We start from the raw sequence: 22587 nt of genomic DNA, 5'->3' as shown, positions 1-22587 counted from the left end.
TTTGTTTGTGGCCTTGCCTCAAGAGGTCAAGTGACTCATCGAGCATAGGGCTAATTTTTGGTTGTGCGTGTGTGTGCTCGTTTGTGCAGATTATGACTGTGTCAAATGTGTGTAAGAAAGGTACTGGGAAGGTTAATGAAGTGTTGAGTAGAGAAATAACCTTGAGCTCCCAGGGCCCATACATCAGCCTTGTGAGCCGTGAAACAGGAAATGAAGACAGAGACCATAACGAGGTGCTGAGTCAGCTACATCAGTCATTGCGCCCTGCCTTATCACAGTAATGGAATTCAGTTACCCTGCCAAAGGGACAAGTCATCATTTTAGGGGGTTTAAAAAGTCTCATCAGGCTGGAAACATTAGAAAATGAAGAAGTGGTTACCATTGCATTAGTTGGATGTGTTTATTTAGTAATTTCACAGTTAATCCATGTTTAGTTGTTTAAGCGTAGCAAACAATACATGATTTACTAACTCAGTCAAATAATTATACTATAAACTTGGCTAATTGGAATCTGATCATCAGTTATGATGTCAAGACACTTGCTTCTGTTCTTTGTGTCATTTTAGCTGCTTAGCTTTATGAATGAACTCTCTGTATCAAATAAAGCAAAGAAATGCCGAGGGTATCGTAATGCTAATAACTGCACTATCTGTAGATACATTATCAAGCTTCTCTTTAACCGGCAGCAGAATAGGTGCCAGTGTGCAAGTCTCTTTTCACAGATGATATGAATATATACGGATGTAAATCAGGGACCTAAACTGTTATGAATAGAAGCCAGGGCGATTGAGATAGATATGAATTCAAAGCATTTTGTCTCACGTAATTCAGAGAAATCCCAAATGAATATGTGTTTGTGTGTTACAGACAAAGGCAAAGATGGACATAAGGTCATAGAAATGGAAGGATACTTAGGGATTCAGATCTCTCACAAAATGTGAGAACAAAAACAAGGATGATAGGATGATAAGGATGATAATAATGAAAGAATAGTCCACAGAAATGATTTGGATTGATGCAATAATTTCTTTCTTTTTTCAAATTTGACCAAATAAAATGGCAGAAATGCTACGTATAAATTAAATTAATGCATTAAACTGCATTTTAAAACAAAAGAAAACATATTAAATATATGTGATAAGCAAATATTGCATTTGTTCACCTATACATTTGTCCATATACATATACCAAGACAAAGAAAGTCTGACGACAAGAAAACATATTTATGGCGTGTGTGTTTGTGTGTTGGGGAACTAATACGACCCCCCAATCTGATCACACACCATCAACCCACACATCTCTCCCTGCTCGTTTACTGTTTTTTATAAATAGATCAAAAAAGCTCAACAGTCCAGAAATAGAAGCTGGTGGGATGACTTAATGCTCATTTCCATATGAAAAAGATTCACATCTAAGCACATAAGATGCAATATAGGAAAACTTTGAAAGACCCATATAGAAATCAGCATGATTAAGCAAAATGTGAAAGTGCCTTTGGAGCATATAGAAATCACCCATTCATCCATTTTCTTAACTACTTACTCAACTGGAGTTCATTCTAATAGTAATAAGGCAAGAAGGAGAGTACACCCCATGCAGGTCACTAGTCTGTCACAGGTTTGTGCACATTTATTTATTCATGTCCATGACAAGGTCAGCTGCAGTAGATGCAATATTTTGCTCTTCGTCTTTTTCAGATGCTTTAGCGTTTTGCTGCATTAGTGTGTGAAGAAACGTCATTTCAGTACCATGGACAGCTACTCACTGACTGTGTTACCATCAGTGTCTTGCCAAGCAGGATAGACCGAACTCAGTATGACCACAGTTACAAAAAAAGAAAAGGGAAGGAAAATTACTGCAGGACTATTTGATGATTTAACAATGTTCTTTAAAAATAACAAAGTACTATTGAATTGCTTTAGATCAGATCAGTGTTTTTATTCATTTTGTTCTTAAAAGCTTTATTGGGTACTTTTTTGTTTGCCTAACACACCCATGTCAAAATATGCACACTGTTGCATTCGTAAGTATCAAGCTGTCTCTCACAAAAAGAAAACATAAAAATTACAGGATTTTTTGTGAGGGGATATTTGTCCCTGCTAAACTACATAAAACTAAATACCATGTTTGTCTAAATTTGTTGATCGTAGCGAGTACAAAGTGTATGGTTTTGTACGTTTTTGTGCGTACTGATGGAGTACAGATCAAGGAGGCTATAATCTGTTAATTAATGCAGTGTATCTACTTAATGAACATCATATTGATTGGAGTCACTATGTTGCATACTAGTTGATCCAAATTGCTTCTTGGAGTCTGGTTTTTGGTTAAAGCACATCCTGCATATGTAATGTCTGTAACATGGGGTTTCTGCTCCCTTGTGAGCTGCAAGTGTTTTACAGTGCAAAGCAAATCGCTCCGCTGTGGGCTTTTGAAGTCCGCTAGCCAGGAGTGTGCAGCTCAATAGCTCCGAGAGAATTACATGAAGCTGCACAAGGAGGGCTGGGAATAGGCCTTGTTTCATTCCCATATATACCCCAATCTGTCAGTGCACAGCCAGTAGAATGCAGAGCCGCGTTTGAAGTAGAACAAATATATCAAGAGAAAGAAGAAGTAAATTTCATGTAATTTCACAGTCATTGATCATATTGCACATACAAATAATTTCCATAAGCCAGTTCATAAGGAATAGATTATTAAATGAATCTAAAATATGTATGTCATCTGACCTTGTCACTGCCCACACTCTAGCATCAACCTGAAATCAAGAGAGCGTTTTGAATGAGAGTACAATCTTCCCCCTAAGAGAGAAGACAGATTTAGAGCATACATTTGAATGCTGCTGTTGGGGCTAAGCCTGTGAAATGCTGTCATCAGTCGTGTGAGGAATAATTGGCTATAGTTTTCAGGACTGCAGTGTGTGCAGACAGGCATCAAAGACCGTTATGCATTTTTTTAGGAAGCTCCAACACTGAATAATATTGGACAAGAAATTTTTAGAGTGCAGTATTTTCATAGATCAAATACTCAAGTTTTCATAAGGGCTGTTAATAAGTTATTTTTTTAATAAGTTAATTGCTAAGGACTGTATACCCTTACTCCATTTTAGTGTGAAGGGAAGTTGAGTTGAGTTCCCAGAACTTGCTCACATTGAGGCTCAGCATAATTTATATGCACTGCAATTGCAAAGACATTACACACACAGTCACAGCTGTGTTTATGTGCAGCTTCTCTGTTTCCAGTTTGAGCTTTGATTACATCTCTTTGTATATTTTTTTTTGTGTTCATTAGTAGTAAATGTAAATACCTATGTATGAAATTGTTGATTTGATTTGTGTGAACAGAGTACGTCAGCATTTATCCATGTACGAAAACGCAGTGTGCTTACACACACATATATATATATATATATATATATATATATATATATATATATATATATACATATATATATATATATATATATATATTAGGGGTGCAACGATACACAAAATTCACGGTTCGGTTCGGTTTGATACTTTGGTGTCACGGTTCGATATTTTTTCGATACAAAAAATGTTCATGCTTTTTTTAATTTGTCATTTATTAAAATTATAAATATATATTTTAACTCAAAAGTACAGTTTTTAAATTTAATGTTGCTGAAACGACAAAGTAATAAAAAAAAAAATATCTCATGGAGAAATCCCTCATCTTTGGAAAAGAGAGTTTATTACAGAGAAATGGCTCTTTCCAAAATAAAAGCTATACTATACGCTTCTTCTGGGGTATACTCTCAGCAGCATATTAAACATATCAGGTCCCCATAAGGAGAATCATGTGCTAACGGCTGTCTAAATGACTCGGGTAAAGTCTGTAGCATGCGTGCTTGTTGCTTTTGTCTGCTTCCACTTGTCTTTGCACTAGGATGACGTTGGAGTAAATGTGCAGTCATATTCATTGTGTTCCCACTAGTGCTGTCAGCATTAATCTCGTTAAAATGACGTTAATGCCACAACACGGCAAATCTCCGTTAACGAGCTACCGCGGATCGCCCCGTGCGTGGGGCTGGACAGCGTCAACACGTTAACGAGCAAACTGCGCTAACGCAGTAGTTCCCACCCATGTAATTGAGCATTGCGTGGCACATCCGACATACTGTTTTACTTTTGTCCATGACGCACTTACCTTCAGGGTCATACTTCACATGAAGACCAAAATAGTTCCAAAGGCCAGATCTGAATGAGGGTGGGGGAGGTTCAATTTGCCATGTTGCAACGAGCTTAGCTTCTGTCTTGCTAGCTTGCGCTGCGCTCAGTGGATCTGCGCTCGACAGTGCAGCCTAGTCGGAGTAGTCGAACGCAGATCCACTGAGCGCTCAACACAGACAGCATCGTCAGAAGAAAAGTTGATAAAATAAATTAAAAATTTTGTATTGTTTGATACACATGCGTACCGAACCGAAAGCACTGTATCGAACGGTTCAATATCGATACGAGTATCGTTGCACCCCTAATATATATATATATATATATATATATATATATATATATATATATATATATATATATCCATATATATATATATCCATATATATATATATCCATAGGTCCCTCATCCTATTCATGTAACCCCTTCCGCCAGGGTAACTTGCGTAGTAGCATTCCAACAACGCCCTGTTTTCGTACAACACTAGAGGCCAACTCCAAGCCCATAGCACAAGTCACCATCAAGTGCGGGATCTACCAAGGAGATGCTCTGTCCCCACTGCTGTTCTGCATAGGCCTGAACCCCCTCAGTGAGATCATTAACAAGACTGGCTACGGATACCGACTACGGAACAGAGCGGTTGTCAGCCACCTCCTGTACATGGATGACATCAAGCTGTATGCCAAGAGTGAACGAGACATCGATTCACTGATCCACACCACCAGGATATACAGCAATGACATTGGAATGTCGTTCGGACTAGAGAAGTGTAGTTGGATGGTAACAAAGAGAGGGAAGGTAGTCAGAACTGAGGGGATTGAACTACCAGAAGGCAACATTGCAGACATAGAGGACAGTTACAAGTACCTGGGGATCCCGCAGGCGAATGGGAACCATGAAGAGGCCGCTAGGAAAGCTGCAACCACCAAGTACCTGCAGAGGGTCAGGCAAGTCCTGAGGAGTCAGCTGAACGGTAAGAACAAGATCCGGGCCATCAACACCTACGCCCTGCCCGTGATCAGGTACCCTGCTGGGGTAATAGGCTGGCCAAAGGAGGAGATAGAAGCCACTGACATAAAGACAAGAAAGCTCCTTACCATGCATGGAGGGTTTCACCCCAAGTCCAGCACCCTGAGGCTGTACGCTAAGCGGAAGGAAGGAGGCCGGGGACTGGTGAGTGTCAGCACCACAGTCCAGGATGAGACAAGAAACATCCACGAATACATCACGAAGATGGCCCCAACTGACAGCGTGCTCAGTGAATACCTCAGGCAGCAGAAACCCAAGAAAGAGGAGGAAGGCGAGGAACCATCATGGAAGGACAGGCCCCTGCACGGTATGTACCACCGGCAGATAGAGGAGGTGGCTGATATCCAGAAATCCTACCAGTGGCTGGACAAAGCTGGACAGAAAGACAGCACAGAGGCACTAATCATGGCAGCACAAGAACAAGCTCTGAGTACAAGATCCATAGAGGCTGGGGTCTATCACACCAGGCAAGACCCCAGGTGCAGGCTGTGTAAAGATGCCCCTGAGACAATCCAGCACATAACAGCAGGGTGCAAGATGCTAGCAGGCAAGGCATACATGGAACGCCATAACCAAGTGGCCGGCATAGTGTACAGGAACATCTGTGCCGAGTATAACCTGGAAGTCCCGAGGTCAAAATGGGAAATGCCCCCAAGGGTGATGGAGAATGACCGAGCTAAGATCCTGTGGGACTTCCAGATACAGACGGACAAAATGGTGGTGGCTAACCAACCGGACATAGTGGTGGTAGACAAACAGAAGAAGACGGCTGTAGTGATAGATGTATCGGTTCCGAATGACAGCAATATTAGGAAGAAGGAACATGAGAAGCTGGAGAAATACCAAGGGCTCAGAGAAGAGCTCGAGAGGATGTGGAGGGTGAAGGTAACGGTGGTCCCCGTGGTAATCGGAGCACTAGGTGCGGTGACTCCCAAGCTAGGCGAGTGGCTCCAGCAGATCCCGGGAACAACATCGGAGATCTCTGTCCAGAAGAGCGCAGTCCTGGGAACAGCTAAGATACTGCGCAGGACCCTCAAGCTCCCAGGCCTCTGGTAGAGGACCCGAGCTTGAAGGATAAACCGCCCGCAGGGGCGAGATGGGTGTTTTATATATATATATAATATACTTTACTTGACTATGCTTCTCTTTTCTGTTACTGTTCTGAAATTGCAGCCTGTGGCGCAGCAGCAGGCGGAGTGGAAGATGAGGGTGAGGCGGATGCTGGCTGGATTGAGGGTGCCGCTATCCTGTTGTCTGTAGTGTGTGTGGTGCTGGTGACGGCCTTCAATGACTGGTCAAAGGAGAAGCAGTTTCGTGGGCTGCAGAGCCGCATTGAGCAGGAGCAGAAATTCCAGGTGGTCCGTGGTAGCCAGGTCATCCAGCTGCCTGTGGCTGACATAGTGGTGGGGGATATCGCACAGATCAAATATGGTAGGTGCAACAAAACTGTCAAGATTACAAAGATTAATTATGATTATGGACCAAAACTAATCAAACTTCCTAGATTATTTTGATTAGTTTGGCTTCGTTGGACGTGCTTACTGACTACCACAGTTGGCTTGCCTATTGTTCTGTGTAAAGTAATTTTCTAGGTTCATAAGCTGAAAATAGACTACAGCCTCATTTCCAAAAGGGGATTAAAGTTGTGAAGTCCACCTTAAGCAATTAAACATAGTTAGGCTACATTCACGCAATTAATTAGCTGCAGACTGACACCATGCATGCTGAGCAACACATGCACATCTTCAAATTCCATAATGTGAGTGACAACTGTCAGTAATGCCTCACAATGGTGCAGAATAAATGTGGTTATCCTGAGTGAGCCTGTTTTTTTTAGTACTTTGTAAATCTCAGAAAGCAACAAAGCCTCTTTCATTGTTGCAGGTGATCTGCTTCCTGCTGATGGAGTGTTGATCCAGGGTAATGACCTGAAGATTGATGAGTCATCACTGACCGGAGAGTCTGACCACGTCAAGAAGTCTGCAGATAAGGACCCAATGCTGCTGTCTGGTATGGATTCAGTTTAGTGTAGTTTATGAATGTTATATAGTGTTTGTAACAGCCATTTTCCCCTGCATGTTGTTTGGAAAAACAAAACAACAAATAGACAAGTCTGGGGTTTTTTTCTGCCAGTGACAGCTTGAAAAACATTGTTTTTAATCAAATGTTTCTCTTTACCTATTTTGCTTTTTGCTGCAGCAGAAACACAAGCAGGGTTCTTGGACTGCAGGATTATTAGAATTTAAGAACATTCCTGATAAGAGAAATGTGGGATAATCGGATCATATTAGTATGTTTTGCTGCAGATAATTAGCTGTGTGACTTTTTGCTGCCTTCTTTAATTACCCTCGTATTCACCTACACCAACTTATTTTCCCCAAGGTTAATGATGTTCTGTGTGCAAATACAAGTCTGGCACATTATTAGTGTGTTAAACTCTCCACTCTAGCACATTTTATATAAAATGAAAGAGAGTTTAAATTATTACTCGTGATTTTTGAAGGACTCTGTCTTTAAGATGTTTGAGATTTTTAATCCCTTTGACACATATAGTAGTCCCCCATTTTTAGGTCAGTGAAGCCACAGATGTAAATTTGGAATCAATATGCACTTTTTCCTGGCTTCTCACTTTACTTGTGATCGATGAAAGCCAGCTTTGTGTTCTGGTTTGATTCTTGTTGCTTGTTAATATGTGTGATGTCACTGTCATGCATAAATGAGCAGAAGTGACAGAAGACCATAGGTGGCTGCACAAAATGGAGATTCAGAAAAGCATGCGGACAGTTCCTTAACACCGACATGCCCATCATGTCTTATTACATGAATCAAAGGCCTGACATCAGCTACACTGATATATAAGCCATTCTAAAGTAACAGTATAGGTAATGCAACAGGAGAGTGCTGTGTGACACAGCCTCCTTTAGTCACAACAACCAATTTGCCATCCTGCTGTAACGCTAATCATCAATCACATCAGTGTTTTCCTCCTCCTGAATCCCTCCAGCTGACCCAACACAAAATAAATTAATAAAAAATGTATCAGGCCAAAAGAAGAGACAAGCTGCAGCCTTGTGGTCCTGACAAACTTTACCACACATGATGCTTTCCTCTTACCCTTAACTAGATTTGAGCCCACTGGATATAATGAGAAGAATCAATCTTCAGTCAGGAAGCATGACACACCCGCTATGCAACATGTCACACTCCATACTGGCTAGTTATGAACATTAGATTAGAATGTTAAATAGAAGCAGGACATAATGTTACCCTCACCATAACCAAATGTAACCTTTAAAGCATGCCTTCACCTTACTTGCTATCCAGTGCGTCAAGACTCCTATTTTACCCTACTGAGTGCACTGGTCACTGTTAACAGTCTAACTCTGAAAGAATAAAAAAAAATACCAAATGCCCAATCTGAACAGTTCCCAGTGGGTCTCAAGATTGCAATATCAATCAACGTATTCCTCTTTTGCTCTCTATGCACTCTTCACATGGATACAGCTAAGCCCACTGTAACAAGATTAGCCAGTATTACTCTGTATATAAATGGAAGCCAGACAGCGTCTGCTGCTATAACCTTTCTCCTAGTCTACAGGTTCTGCATATTCATTGATAGATATGATTTTATTAAGATTGGGACATAACAAGATCAACTAACCTGTTTGTAAAGCGCTTTAATGTTATTGATTGAGCAAGTTAGTCGCATAAGTCTTTGTAATAGGAATGAGCTGTTATAGAAATTAACAGTCAACTTTTGCTAGAAAAGCTCTAAAAAGTAAAAAAAAAGTGTTTCTCTTTTTTTAAGTTACTGAAAGTATGCATATCTGTAATATAGAAACTGCTGCACTTTCTTTAGGGACCCATGTGATGGAGGGCTCGGGGCGCATGGTGGTGACGGCTGTCGGTGTCAACTCTCAGACTGGAATCATCTTTACTCTGCTGGGGGCTGGTGTGGAGGAAGAGGAGAAAAAGGAGAAGAAAGGTAAGATAATTTGATCCTTATATAATCTTTTTATATATAACCTGCTCCATACTCAGGAGTACTGAGTAATTTGTTTTTGTGTCAGTGTTGCCCAGCAACATACCCCTAAAAACAAGCTTTTCTCATTTCATTACCTTATGTTCTCAAAGTCTGTATACCTCATTGCACAATGTCAGTGTTTTAACTGTCTTTGTAAACAGAGGGGTTCTAAAGAATGAACTCACAAATGGACAAATGTCCACCTTTTGTAGGTGTTTGTAGTACAGTATTCAACACTAAGTGAATGTGTATAGATACTGTATGATATCAGTATTGGTGGCTCAGTAATCAGCTGCAGTATGCAGGTTCTGTGGGTTCAGGTGCATCATTGTCCTTACTCTCTTATCGTTCCAAATTCGCCTCGAAGGAGGGGCAGTGGAAGACGGACACCAGAATACAGGTAGAGTATCACCTTTCTCTGACCCCTGGGAGTGGTACAGTACTTGAACCTTTTGATCTTTAACCCCTAATGATTACCAGTAAACCACTGTTGCTAGACTACCCTTTTCTCTAAAAAAGCAACCTTGCTTCTGTTAAACTCCTCACTTAAAAAGAGAAGCATCATAATCACAACACTGCATCTTTTTAAGTGTTGATAGATAACACATTTCACAATGCACAATCCTCTTCTCATATAACAGGCTCTGCACTCATCAGACTAACTAGCTAGCATCCAACATAAGCCCTGCTTCATAGACGTGTTGAATGCCATGAATAAGAACAGGCTTTCAGACTCATCTCATTGCTGTATTACAGAACAATGATATGAGAGCAACAGCCTTGTGGGTGCACAACACATGTACCAGCAGTAGGGTGTAAACTAGTTAGTACAAGCTTGTATAAGATGTACTCTTTTACATCTTAATATGTATATGTGCACAGTTTATCCTTTTAGTAGTGTCTTTGCTACCACTTCCGTATTTTCATTAAATTAAAAATAGCTTGCATGGAAACATGTAGTGATATTATAAAAAGGTAAAGATTTATTAGATCATCCCTCCAGCTAAAATCTAATGCTGTATGTCTTTTTAGTGTGATTTTTATATTAACTACAGTTCTTCAACAACAATATGGTTTTAGGTGCATCGTTGCTATAATATATATTCATTTACATTTTTTGTTTTTATATATCTAATTTGATTGGCTAAACCAGGGGAAAAAAATTCTTCTATGATGATTCAAAATGAATAATAATTACTGATCAACAATGATAATTTGACAATTTCATGATCAAAATCATACCAAAATGTTGCCACACATTTGAATATCCTTTTGCATTTAATAATTGATTCACATTTGGTCTAAATAGTACAGCTCTGACAAAGTTAGGATTAAGACTTTTAAAGAATCATATCTGCCAGATGTTGGATGAGATGGATCTGCTGTGAAAATTTGAGACCAGAATGACAGAAGCCCTGTGTTTTTAAATGAGATGACTGAAAAATTAAGTTATAATGAACCTGACAAACATTTATGCACCACGCTTTGTTTTAATTTTGCTGAAACCAAAAGGACACTAAAACATAATAAAAATTTCCCATTTTTATCATTTAAAAATAGCAACTATAACAACTACGGAAAATTTAAAAAAAAAACAGGAAACATTACTATGTTTCCTGTTAAAGATCATTAGTCTCTTCACTTAACTGGCTGGCACATGTGTGTTTCACTGGCTAATGAGGTGGATCCCTCTTATTTTTTGTTTAGTTTGGACTGGGGAGTTTGACTTTAGTTTTAATTTTAGCTCATTTGTTTAAAATTTTTGGCTCAAATTAGGATTTTTGTTTTGCTAAACGATATTACACGAATAACATGGTTTTGATAAAAGTTAATATCGCTAAAGGTTGGGGGCACAATTGACAATACATGAAATTTGATGGGTAAAATGCATTGCACAAAAACAAACAGGTGTCTAAATTTGTCTGACAACTGACTTACTTCTAGTGTAGCTGTGGTTTCATGTTTTATTTTATTGTTTCCCCCAATGTTATGTTCAGATTTTATGTTTCATGTCCGTCCACTGTTATACTTGTCTTATTATTAACATTTGATAAACATCTTCTATCAAATCTAACATTAGCTAAATACATAATAATAATAAAAACATTTGCAAATGCATTTTTTTCCCCACACTAATCACACGGTCTTCACACAGTCTACATATGATGAATCTCTTAAATGTGCTATAACCATGTTATTTCTGTTCACTGTCTTGGGTGTGCACGTGTGTGGGTGTGTTTGTGTGTGGGCGTGCGTGTGTGTGTGTTTTTGTTCATTCATGTTTGGCCCTTATTGTTACTGGCTAGACTGCTCCCATCCCCCTATCCACCCCATCGCAACTATAGCCACGGATGGGGCTGCAGGCATTAATGCCCCTGGCAGTGCCAGCCTAATTAATGGTAGGTCGATAAAACCTCTGATCTCTGATCTTTCTCTTGTGACTTTTGACCCCTCCTACCTTCTTCATTCTCAAACTGCCTCCTCCTACCGTGGGTGCTCATCTTTTGCTTTTCCCTCTGTTGGTTTTGTACCTTTTTCGTATTCATGCTATCAGTGCATGCCATTATTATCTGTAGAAATTGTGTTTCTTGTTCTTCTCTATATGCTGTTGTTTGTCTTGTAAGGGTTTTAATGAATATAGCCATCATGGACACATTTCTAACGTTTTTTCTCTGCATGAATGTTTAAATCAAGACTAAAATAAATAAAAGTCCCCAGGTCTCTATAATAATATAATAATAAATAAAAGTCTCTATAATGTTGAAAAGCAAGGAAGATCTTGTGAGCCTTTTTATATTGTCAGGGATAACAAGAATAACATTAAAAGTGACTTCATTCCGTTTCTTGCTCAGAATCTGGTAAGAAAAAGGCATATAACATATAACCCCTGCAGTGTTGTTGCTACATATGAGTTTTTGAACAATTAGGCCAGGATTTACGAGGCACTTTTTTATTTTCAGACATAGACACACTAGTCTTTTTCCTATTTTATAGTCTAACTGACCTCTTGGCAATAAAATGGTGCATTTGGATAGACATTTGAAACCCTTTCTTTAAATTGTACTCTTATTTTCCTTCATAGTTCAAATTTGATTTAATTGTTGAGATTTGAAAAAAAAAAAAAAACAGGTTGATGATTGATGGAAAAATTTTACAGTAGGTCCAACCCCCTTTACTCTGATGTCCCCTGAGGTCGCTTATTGCAAATCCTCTATTTCTGTGTTAGCTGGACACAATGCAAAAAGATTAACTTCATTGTGGCACTGGATTCTCTCTTATCTGTTTCCCCTTGGAGAGCAGCCCCAGTGTGTTTGTACCCAAGGCAGGAGTGGTAAGATTTGTGCTGTAATGGTGACCTTGTGCTATCCTGGGCTGGAACAAAGCGATTTGTCATCTTCAGCTTTATTGTGACTCCAGGGAAACTGGCTAAAGTGGAAGTGAAGGTGAAATGAACCAGCTCTGGTCTGATGGTCTTACAGCTCTACCTGAACAATTTGTGACATTTATGTACAAATCCCTGAAAGACAGATTTGGTCAACTTTCTGGCCTGCCTTCCACCGACTCCAAAAATAATGGGATCAAAGCTGCAGTACAAAATAAAATGCTTCTTCTTTTTTTGGCACACTGTGTATCTATTTTGCTTGAAAGTGCAAGACGCTTTACTAGATGCTTAGTCTTATCTTTCACCGGCTGCAAAATAATATATATTTTTACTTCTAACAAGGTCTTTCACAGCTCAATTAGACTACCCCCAAGTTGACTGTATAACTTAAAACAGCACTGTGCGATACATTTAAATTAAGTTAACTCCTTTTGAGAAGAATCCAACAGCATAATAAATTCATTGTCTCCAAACTTATTTCAATTTTCTTCCAGTTGTTCTTATGTAACTTCACCATGTGGGAGGCTTTCCCTTCAGGCTCTCTCTTTCTCTCTCTGTATTGTTCACATTTCCAGTCTGCTTCCCTTTAAGTGTGTGATCGTGTGATCTTGCATGCCTGAACTTTCCTCTTATGCATGCTGTCTCTTGTTTCTGTGTACTGTACGTGTGCTTTTGGTGTACCCTCTCTCACTCTCAGTGTTTGGTGTAATGCCTTATCTGCTGTTTGTCTTATATCTCATTTGATAACCCGATAATTTGATTCATATTGTTGCTAATGTTGCGTGGAATTGCCTGTGCTCACAGTGTGAGTATGTCATTCAAAACAATACAAAGAAAATGAAGAGATTTTTTAAAAAGTGCAATTTTAAATGTGAATTTTACATCACACTTAATATACTTTGAAGAATTTCTTTTTATTTTATTTTAGAAAGGCCCGTTAATTGATTTTAATTACCTAATTAATTTCTTATGCAATGAAATAAAGTGTATCAGAACAATGGTTTCTCCCATTTTGTAGTAGTCTACACATCAGTATGTCAGTGATCTGTTAGAATAACCCATTTAGTACATTTTAGTCTTTCTAACTCCTTGTCAGCTGTTGTAGCTACTAGTTGCATCACTTGCTTATCACAAGCCTTTCTATGTGACTGTCACAGAGATGTATTAAAAGTCATTTTCCTGTCTCCCTGTTTGTGAATTTTGGTTCTCATTGTTTGTGCTGTCTCTGTGGTGATAATTTGTTGACCTGTCTGCCTTGGTTATTTTTGTTGTTGTTGTCTTGTATGTCTCCATCATAGGTAAAATGCAAGATGGCAATATGGAGAGCAACCAGATTAAAGGTAACCAAACCATATCTTTCACTCTCTCCTCCTCGTCCTCCCCCTCCTCCTCCTTCCTTTTCCTCTTCTCATCTCTTCCCTTTTATGGTGTGTAGCGTAAGCTCTGGGTCAAATGCAGGTTACTTTATTTTTATCAGCCCACATTGTTCTTAATAACGGTCTCTCTAAGCGTTGTGCAGTGCTAATTCAGACTGGATTCTGCTCATTTTTGTGACTGAAGTCTATTGCAGGCTGAAGCCAATCCCAGACACTGTATGTGTTGGAAGGAATTAGACCTTTTATTTGACCCAGGTCTTACCCACAGTCAAATTATGTTAGACACTCCGCTCTTTCCCACTGTCTGTCACTGCTGTGTTGTCCCTGGTCTGTTGTTCTGTTCTTCTTGTTGTTTTGTTGGCTCATCTTGGTCTTTCTGAGAAAATAGCAACCTGTCCCTCAACTATCCCCTGTCAGCCTTAGCCAAGTCGCCTTTTATCCAGGAACACCGACAAGTGTCCTCTCTATAATAAAGTTTGCCTTACAGAATTTGATTTAAATTGGTGTCAGATTAAAGGGATCCTCTTTCATTTTTATTTATTGTTTGGTCTCTGTAGGGGTGTGGGTAATGCTGATTTATATTATATCAGGCTTTGGAAAGAAAGCACATAACACAAACACCATAGGGATTTCTTCAAATAGTGTAATGTGGCTGACAGTCACAAACCACTAGGCAATTAAATTCTCAAAAATATTGAACAAAAACAAGCTGCTACTGCTCTCAGATTTTTCATACAAAGGTTTCATTAGAGGTATGTTAACCTTAGCTCTGCTGATTGATTTAGTAATGATGTAGTAGCTGCTTGTCACATGCTTATTTGATGATGTCAATAAAGGTGTGACAACATACAATAGAAATGATTAATTATTACATTGTTAATCTTTGTTAATCTTTCCATAAATATAAGAATTATGTAGAAAATACCTCAAAGAAGACTGTTTCATGAGTAAACAAGAAGCATTCAGAGAGTACAAACCAATGCCAAGCCAGCTCACGCTAGGCAGTATTCATGTTTAAGAAAGCAGTCTTTTATTTTACATATATTCCATTTGCTTTCTTTGTTCTTTTTAAACTTACTTCAAGAAGTTTGTAGTGCAGTAAAAATAATGTATTTTGGGCAATTCTTAACTTTAATATGATATTTAGAATCCCAATATAACAGTATAATTTAAGGCAGTAAAATTTAAAGCATATTTTTAAAGATCAAAGACATTTTATGAAAGATTGACCTTTTTTGACCTTGAAGATGAGGTCGGGGGTCGTGAAGTATTGCGATTTTAGAATCCTCATATATCATTCCTTATATGTTGTCAATGAAAACAATGGCAGTAAGAAAGATGGTTTTTATTAACTCGTCATAGGATTATTGTCACTTTGACCTTCAGATCAATCTATTGACCTTGAAGTAAAGGTCAGAGGTGAAATGTGACATGATATATTAAATCTTGATATGGTGCTTTCTACATGTTGATATACACACCACACTTGTAAGAGTCATAGTTTCTAAGTTATAATGTTTTTAGTCAATTTTCGACCAATAAATCATTAAGTTGACCTTGAAGACTTTGGTGGATGTAAGCCAAATTGTAATGGATTGTTAACATGGCCTTACTCTACACCCCTTAATGTAAGCATTTATTAGTGAAGGCGATGTGTATATTCTATTCTATTCTATGCTTCTTGACAATATGGGTATCTGCAAGCCTTGATGTCATGGCAAATATAATAAAAGCATGGTTATATAGAATAACAGACACAAGCTGAAGAAAATCCATATCTTCAAAGAATAGGCACAAATTAATACTTTCCTATAGTAAAACTGTGGGGTGTGGTATGATTACGATGATAATTACTGCCAGAACGCTATTTAAAGAACAAACAGTCTCTTTTAGAAGATGAACTTTAGTCAAGAGTGTGTTTTAATTTTAAGTAATGCTCTTCTCCTGAATCCACCTGGATACGGGCGATATACTCTGTCTTGTGTCGAGGGGGTGAAAAAAACAAAATGCGCAACCGGAGAGTATGACAAATGCTCAACATTAAAAGGTTTTTCATGACCATCAAACAAATACCTCATTGTGATTGGGAAACTGGGCTGAAATGATTCTTGGTAATGGCTTACATTAACAGAGAGGTTCACTTAATGTGTCTTTTCAAGGGGAGAGCACAAGAGATGGAGTAAGGTAATTGTGAACTGGTTTTACTGCCTAAGAGGGTTTTTTTTTTCTTTTTTCCCCCCACACAGGACTTTGCATTTATCAAATCATAAAATTTCATAAAGTACATAAAATATCAAATACTAAGTGGGAGTAGAAATTGCATATATATATTTTACATGGGCCAAAATATGTCTTAGACAACAGTCTTTAACAGCCCCTTTGAGTTGAATTCATTTTACTTTCACTTTGTTATCTTTGTGTTCCAGTCTACTCCATACGCATTATTTCAGTTAAATGTATAGTCCTACTGATTATACCATCTTACATGATTATTAAAAACACACTTTTGAAAATTTCAGATACGTTTAAGTCCTAGGTGTCAAACTCTGGCCATTGCCTAATTACATTTGGCACGCGAAGCCATACCAAATTACTATTAGAGCTGGCCTACTGGTATTATACAGCTATTATATATATTGTTTAGTATTAAGCTTTGCTTGTTCCATATTCAGTTTTTCAGCAAAACTTGTTTGAGTCCATAAGAAAAGAGTCATCCTTATATCTAGAGGAAGATTTTTTTTTCAATAAATATTAATGTTAGCCCGCGACTTTGTTCAAGTTTAGAATTTTGGCCCACTGTGTATTTGAGTTTGACACCCCTGGTTTAAGTGATTATTTTGCTAGAAAAGACCCTTTTTTCACTGGGTTTCAACACTACTGCCAACTATCATGAGTTTGAACGTTACTCAACTGATTAGGCCCAAGATATATTTCTGGCAGTCAAGTTCATCATATCACTAGGAGCTTGTCTACAAATTGTTCTCAGTGGGGGAAAAAAAAAGAAAACATAATTAAAGACTTGAGCAGTTTTATGCCCATTCTGTAGATAAAAGCCTTTTACACTGATTTTGAATTGTTCACATTACCTGAAACAACAACCCAAATATGAGCAATTACAATTCAGCCTGAGAAACAATGACTGTAATATCTGAAAATAAGTTTTCTCTAATTTTATGAAGCTATCAAAAATTATGATTTTAGATTTAAGTCATATTTACTTCTCATGTTTATGTAGTTTATCTTTTACTTTTTTGTTGACTTTAAATTGTGCTCTTCCTCACTATTATTTTGTATTTTTATATACAGTACAGGAAGTGTAATTTTCACATGGTATAAATGATCCTGAAATGATCAGCATACTTCTAAATACTCTGAAGGTCTAGATTTTAAGATAGTTAATGTATGAATAATTTATGGTAAATATGTTTTTTTGATGAACGATGGGAAGAATAAGTGTGTCTCTTATACTATGGTATATGCTATAAAAGTGCACCATGTTTTAGTTTTCTTACACATCATACAGTAAGAAGGTCAGAGCCAAGCAAAATGTCATTGGATGTAGTTATTTTTTCTTGGTTTTAAGTCTAAACTGTTTGCCAGTGCCGAATGGTACTGGTGCGAGTAGCACACTTGGGTGTTAAGTGAAGTCCCTCTTCCTCCTCATTTTATTGGTCTAATCTCCTTATCTAACACTGGTGCTGTCTGTTTTTTGTTGTTTTTTTATTGTTGTGTTTACAGTGAAGAAGCAGGATGGAGCAGCTGCCATGGAGATGCAGCCTCTAAAGAGTGCTGAAGGCGGAGAGGCTGACGAGAAAGAGAGGAAGAAAGTGTCAGCTCCGAAGAAAGAGAAGTCTGTGCTGCAAGGGAAGCTGACCAAACTGGCTGTCCAGATTGGCAAAGCAGGTACAACAAATTGCACACAGACAAGTCTATCACTCAGTCACGCAGATAGATCCGGGAAAAAAGCGGCACTAAACCATCATCCTGTCCATCAAAGTTGCACAGATAAGACTGCTTTTTATTTGTTTGAAGCAATCAAAGGAGTTTAGAAGAAACTTAAGGTATCTGAATTACAGAGCTCTGGAAGAGTGTGTTCAGTGTTTTGTTTTGTTTTTCCCCTCTGCCCTTGAGAAAATGCTGAATCATTGTACTAGTAGAAACAGAGATTTAGTCATGCAGGTCGCCCAGTTTTGCAATGTTACACACAATATCATAAAATGTTGTTTCTAATATAATTTAGGGTAGGGTTTAGGCCACTGAGGAGCTGATGTGAAGCACATTTGCAGCATGTGAGTCCTTTCAAATGAAGGTAACACATCGAGAAAACAGGACCAGTGTGAATATTGTAATTTGCTTTTCTTAATCTGCCACTTTTTCTCAGAAATCTTTAACCTTTAGTGCACCAAATAATAACTGTTTTTAAAAAACTGTTTGATTTTTCCCTCAGTTTAAGTACTCCCAGACATTCGTATACCACGACAGGCCTGCTTGGGTAACAAGTGACTGCATAAATGTTTTAGTTCCAGCTTCATCAAAATAAGTGAGATTTCCCTTTACACAATCAGCTCACTACGTAAGGCCAGCCATTTTGAGTAGGGATTCAAATCTGTTACTGCCTGCAGTGCAAAGATAATCCACAAGTGGGCAGATTGTTTACTAGATTTTTAGGGAAGTATTAATTATGTTGATAACATACAGGCCTCAAAAGCTTGAGTGTACAAATGGTGCTTCTGTCCTTAAAAGCTGTTTAGGAAGTTAAGTAAACAGAGCTTCCAGTGCGCTCTAGTTCTTATTTCTCCTTGTAAAGAGTTGAAGGTTTTACAGCTTCAAGAAGTCCCTGTTTCTACAGTGTGCTGTTACATCAAACTGTTGGCCTGAGTGATGGAATGAGGACACTGTGTCAGAACAGTGAAATACCAAGGATGGATTAGCATACAAGCAGTGCTTGTAAGATCATATGGCATATTGGGGAAAATATTGGAACTTCAGCATCTGTGTGTCTTAAAAAGCCACACCCAAAATGTAGCTATTAGCTGTCCTCCTTTAACAAGCTGAGAAAGAATAAAGACTGCAAATAGTTGTTTTTATTAACATTTAACTTTCATAATTAGATAGTTATGGCCATTAAAACATGCCCAAAGTTTATAATAATGAGATAAGCATGTAAGCATATATAAATATGTGAGCCAAATGCACAGCCTTCAGTATATAGAAAATGATCCAATGCTCTTAATTATGTTTGCGACAAGCTGCCCCAAAACTGTGGTTTTCTTGATCAATTTATGTATATGTTTTTGCATGACAAGCACCATATAATTAGTATTATAAGCTTTTAATGTACTCCAACATACAAACAGTCAACTATGCATGGAGATATACAGTTCACAGGAATACAGTTTTACCAGCTATGATACCATCAATGTTTCTGACAGCATACATTTTCCACTTCAGTAAGCTTTTCAGCACATGCCTATTAAAAGGGGCTCATTTTGATAAAGATATATTAGATATATCAGTCATGAAAATATTATGTCAGCCCAAGCAGGAAATGAGGACAAATGGTGTACCAAATGGAGTCAACCAACTGTTTTTATTAATTTCATTAAATGTTTATGCTGACAAACAGGGCATACCACCCCTCAGTATGATTCCCAGTATTGACCAATCATAAGTAAATGTTCTTTTAGGAATGGGGGAATTAAAGAACCAGTAGCCAAGGCTAGGCTGGAGGGCTGGAGGGCTGGAAGGCTGAAGGGCTCCACAACACTCAAAAAATGTTCTCAACCCTCATAAATATGAAGCAATAAGTTTGAGTAAAATGCAACTGAAATATATAAAGTTAAAGGTTTATTTATTCATATAACTGTCATAATGGAAAATTCCATTTTCATTAAGGAAAATATGTTTGGTATAACATCAGTGTTTACCAGTCAAGTTAATTTAATTTGACCAGACTCCATTAAAATTATTGTTTTACATTTTACTCATGTAACTAAATTGCATGGAGATTTTTCATGCAATCAAATTACTTAAAGTCAGCATTTTGAGCATAAATATTTCTGAGTGTAAGCAGAATGAAATGCTGTAATTGCAATATAGACATTTTTTTTAAACTGTGACTCAGCTAAGTTAGTGTCCCAGAATAAAAAAAAAAGTTTATTAAAGTTGGAAAAATTACAACTCCTACAACATAATTACGTTCCCCTCCCATAGGCGCATGAATGAAATCCATCTCCATTATTCAGTTAGGTTTAAGTTACAGCTTTTTCCTACCCTAGCTTTTTTGTTTTTTGAACATTTATCATCTTGCAGTTCCTGCATTCAGGTAATTCATCTTAACCAGCATATTTATCATTTCAGTTTTTTTCAGCAGCAGGCAGTTTAAAGTAATAAAAATGTCATAGATTTTGGAACCACCCTTTAAGTTCCTGGCAATAACAGTTTGTCAGATCTGGCAATAAGATGCTTTGGCTGTCAAACCTGTGTTTCACTATGTGTTTGCCACACAGAGTTTAGCTTAACAGTGATTACTGAGTGAAAATTGAGCACTGGAAAAGGGAGGGTAGCTTGCTCACCTAGCTAGACCTCACTGATCAGTCAGAGTTTTCCTGACACGCTGGTCCTGACACTGATACACATTAATATAACATATAGTATTCCTTTGATAAATTATTTTATCAATGAATTTAGTCAACTCAGATTTTAGGCAACTCACAGCAACAACACACTGAGTTAAGTCCCATGTGTGGCCATTCTCTGTGGAGTCATGATAAAGCGCTTGGCACTAGGAAGGACTTGAGCTGCTCACCACATGCCGCACTGATGGATCGAGTAAGCAAACTGAGTAACCGGATTTGTCCACAGTCATCAGTAAAGTGTAGCAAAGCGATTCTCTACTTAGTCTCCTATATCAAACTGTTCCCCTCTATAGTTTTGTTTGATTACATGCCTCACTTTGCCATTCCTTTCCTCAGCTAATACACGCCGTACTTTTCACCAGGTTTGCTCATGTCGGCCATTACAGTCATCATCCTGGTCCTGTACTTTGCCATTGACAACTTTGTGATGCAGAAGCGCCCTTGGATGCCTGAGTGCACTCCTATCTACATCCAGTACTTTGTCAAGTTCTTCATCATTGGTGTAACTGTTTTGGTGGTGGCTGTCCCAGAGGGACTGCCGCTGGCTGTCACCATCTCCTTGGCTTATTCTGTTAAGGTAAGGTAACTTTTAAGCATTGTAAGACTCCATGGTCTCACATTTGTCATTAATAGATTTGTTATGTAGTTAGATATTGTTGTTTTTCTTTGTCTTTGCATATGCAAATGTGTGCACCTTTCACAGAGATGAGACTTGCATGCATACTTGAGGATTCAGGGCAATTAATTCTCCCAGCTGTGTTAATGTGCTTATTTTATTCACAGCGGCAAATATGTAAATAATTCAATTAAGTCTGACTGTGCAAAGAATTAAATTTTTTTTGAATGACATGAATCAAATTAAAATGTTATATGTACCGACATGTATGGTGGCCATTTTTGCCACTGAAAGTTAAGCAGTGCGAGGCTCGGGATAGGCACTTTATTGAAAAATAAATACTTTAAAATGCAACACATTGTTTTCTACCAACAGAAAATGATGAAAGACAACAACCTGGTGCGTCACTTGGATGCATGTGAAACAATGGGCAACGCTACAGCCATCTGTTCTGACAAGACAGGCACGCTAACCACCAACCGCATGACAGCTGTGCAGTTATACGTTGGTGATGTACATTACAAAGAGATACCAGATCCTGGAGTCCTGCCACCCAAGTCATTGGATTTACTTGTCAATGCCATCTCAATTAACAGCGCCTATACCACAAAGATACTGGTAAGTCTTAACGAACACAGTTAATGTATAAGTATAAAGTTAAGTGAATATTTGAATACCTTATCCATCACTTTTATATACTAATTCATGCTTGATGCTCTCCGTGAACCAATATTTGGGCTATTGTACTGTACTACACTCAGAGAAGATAAGCCTATATTATCCTGGGTTAGCTTCATAGATTTCAGCTTACTCTGTGTAAACAGTGACACCATATGATGGGAGCAGCCCTGAAACAGCGAGACAGCTCTGCAGTGCTTTCTTTTTGGCTAAGCAGGCAGGCAGTGTCCTTGGCTGCTGCTTTAGATTCATTAGGCATTCACTCAACTTGTCACCTTGAGAACGGTTGTGTAATTTTGTCTTATCTGATATTCAGAGCATAGCAGACTGTAATTGAATCCAATCTGTCTAAGTGCTGGAGATGTTCTCCTGTCTATAGTGAATGCAGCAAGGAGACATTTTCTCTAAGCCAATTAAACCCGCATTCAATAAGAAATACATAGATATATGGACAAACACACTCATGCTGTTTCGTATTCTAATCACAGAAAATGTGACTAGTCTGCATGGAAATCTTGACCAGGACACAGGTCTGAAACATTATTTGCGTGATAAAGCGCTTGGTTAAACAATCTAAAAGCAATGATTGCCAAGATTAGCATGTCTTCAGCCTGTTGGAACAACATGCCTGAGTAATCCATTTCCTGGCATGTACACTC

The 22587-nt window shown here is 38.2% G+C and overlaps 1 protein-coding gene across 8 annotated transcripts in view; it reads left to right on the top strand.

Annotated features, from left to right (window-relative positions):
• The window catches only part of atp2b2 (ATPase plasma membrane Ca2+ transporting 2), a 130629-nt gene that overhangs the window by 80678 nt on the left and 27364 nt on the right, over positions 1-22587 (top strand). For all 8 annotated transcript variants that reach the window (XM_065470840.1, XM_065470839.1, XM_065470838.1 and 5 more), the window contains 9 exons: positions 6388-6645; positions 7099-7224; positions 9074-9199; positions 9606-9638; positions 11545-11637; positions 13919-13960; positions 17735-17899; positions 20997-21211; positions 21626-21868. In XM_065470840.1, the coding sequence (XP_065326912.1) occupies positions 6388-6645; positions 7099-7224; positions 9074-9199; positions 9606-9638; positions 11545-11637; positions 13919-13960; positions 17735-17899; positions 20997-21211; positions 21626-21868 (1301 nt within the window). The remainder of the gene's footprint in view (positions 1-6387; positions 6646-7098; positions 7225-9073; positions 9200-9605; positions 9639-11544; positions 11638-13918; positions 13961-17734; positions 17900-20996; positions 21212-21625; positions 21869-22587) is intronic.

Source organism: Pelmatolapia mariae, linkage group LG5, assembly GCF_036321145.2.
Source record: "Pelmatolapia mariae isolate MD_Pm_ZW linkage group LG5, Pm_UMD_F_2, whole genome shotgun sequence".
Classification (NCBI taxonomy): domain Eukaryota; kingdom Metazoa; phylum Chordata; class Actinopteri; order Cichliformes; family Cichlidae; genus Pelmatolapia; species Pelmatolapia mariae.
This window is presented reverse-complemented; position numbering and strand designations above follow the sequence as displayed.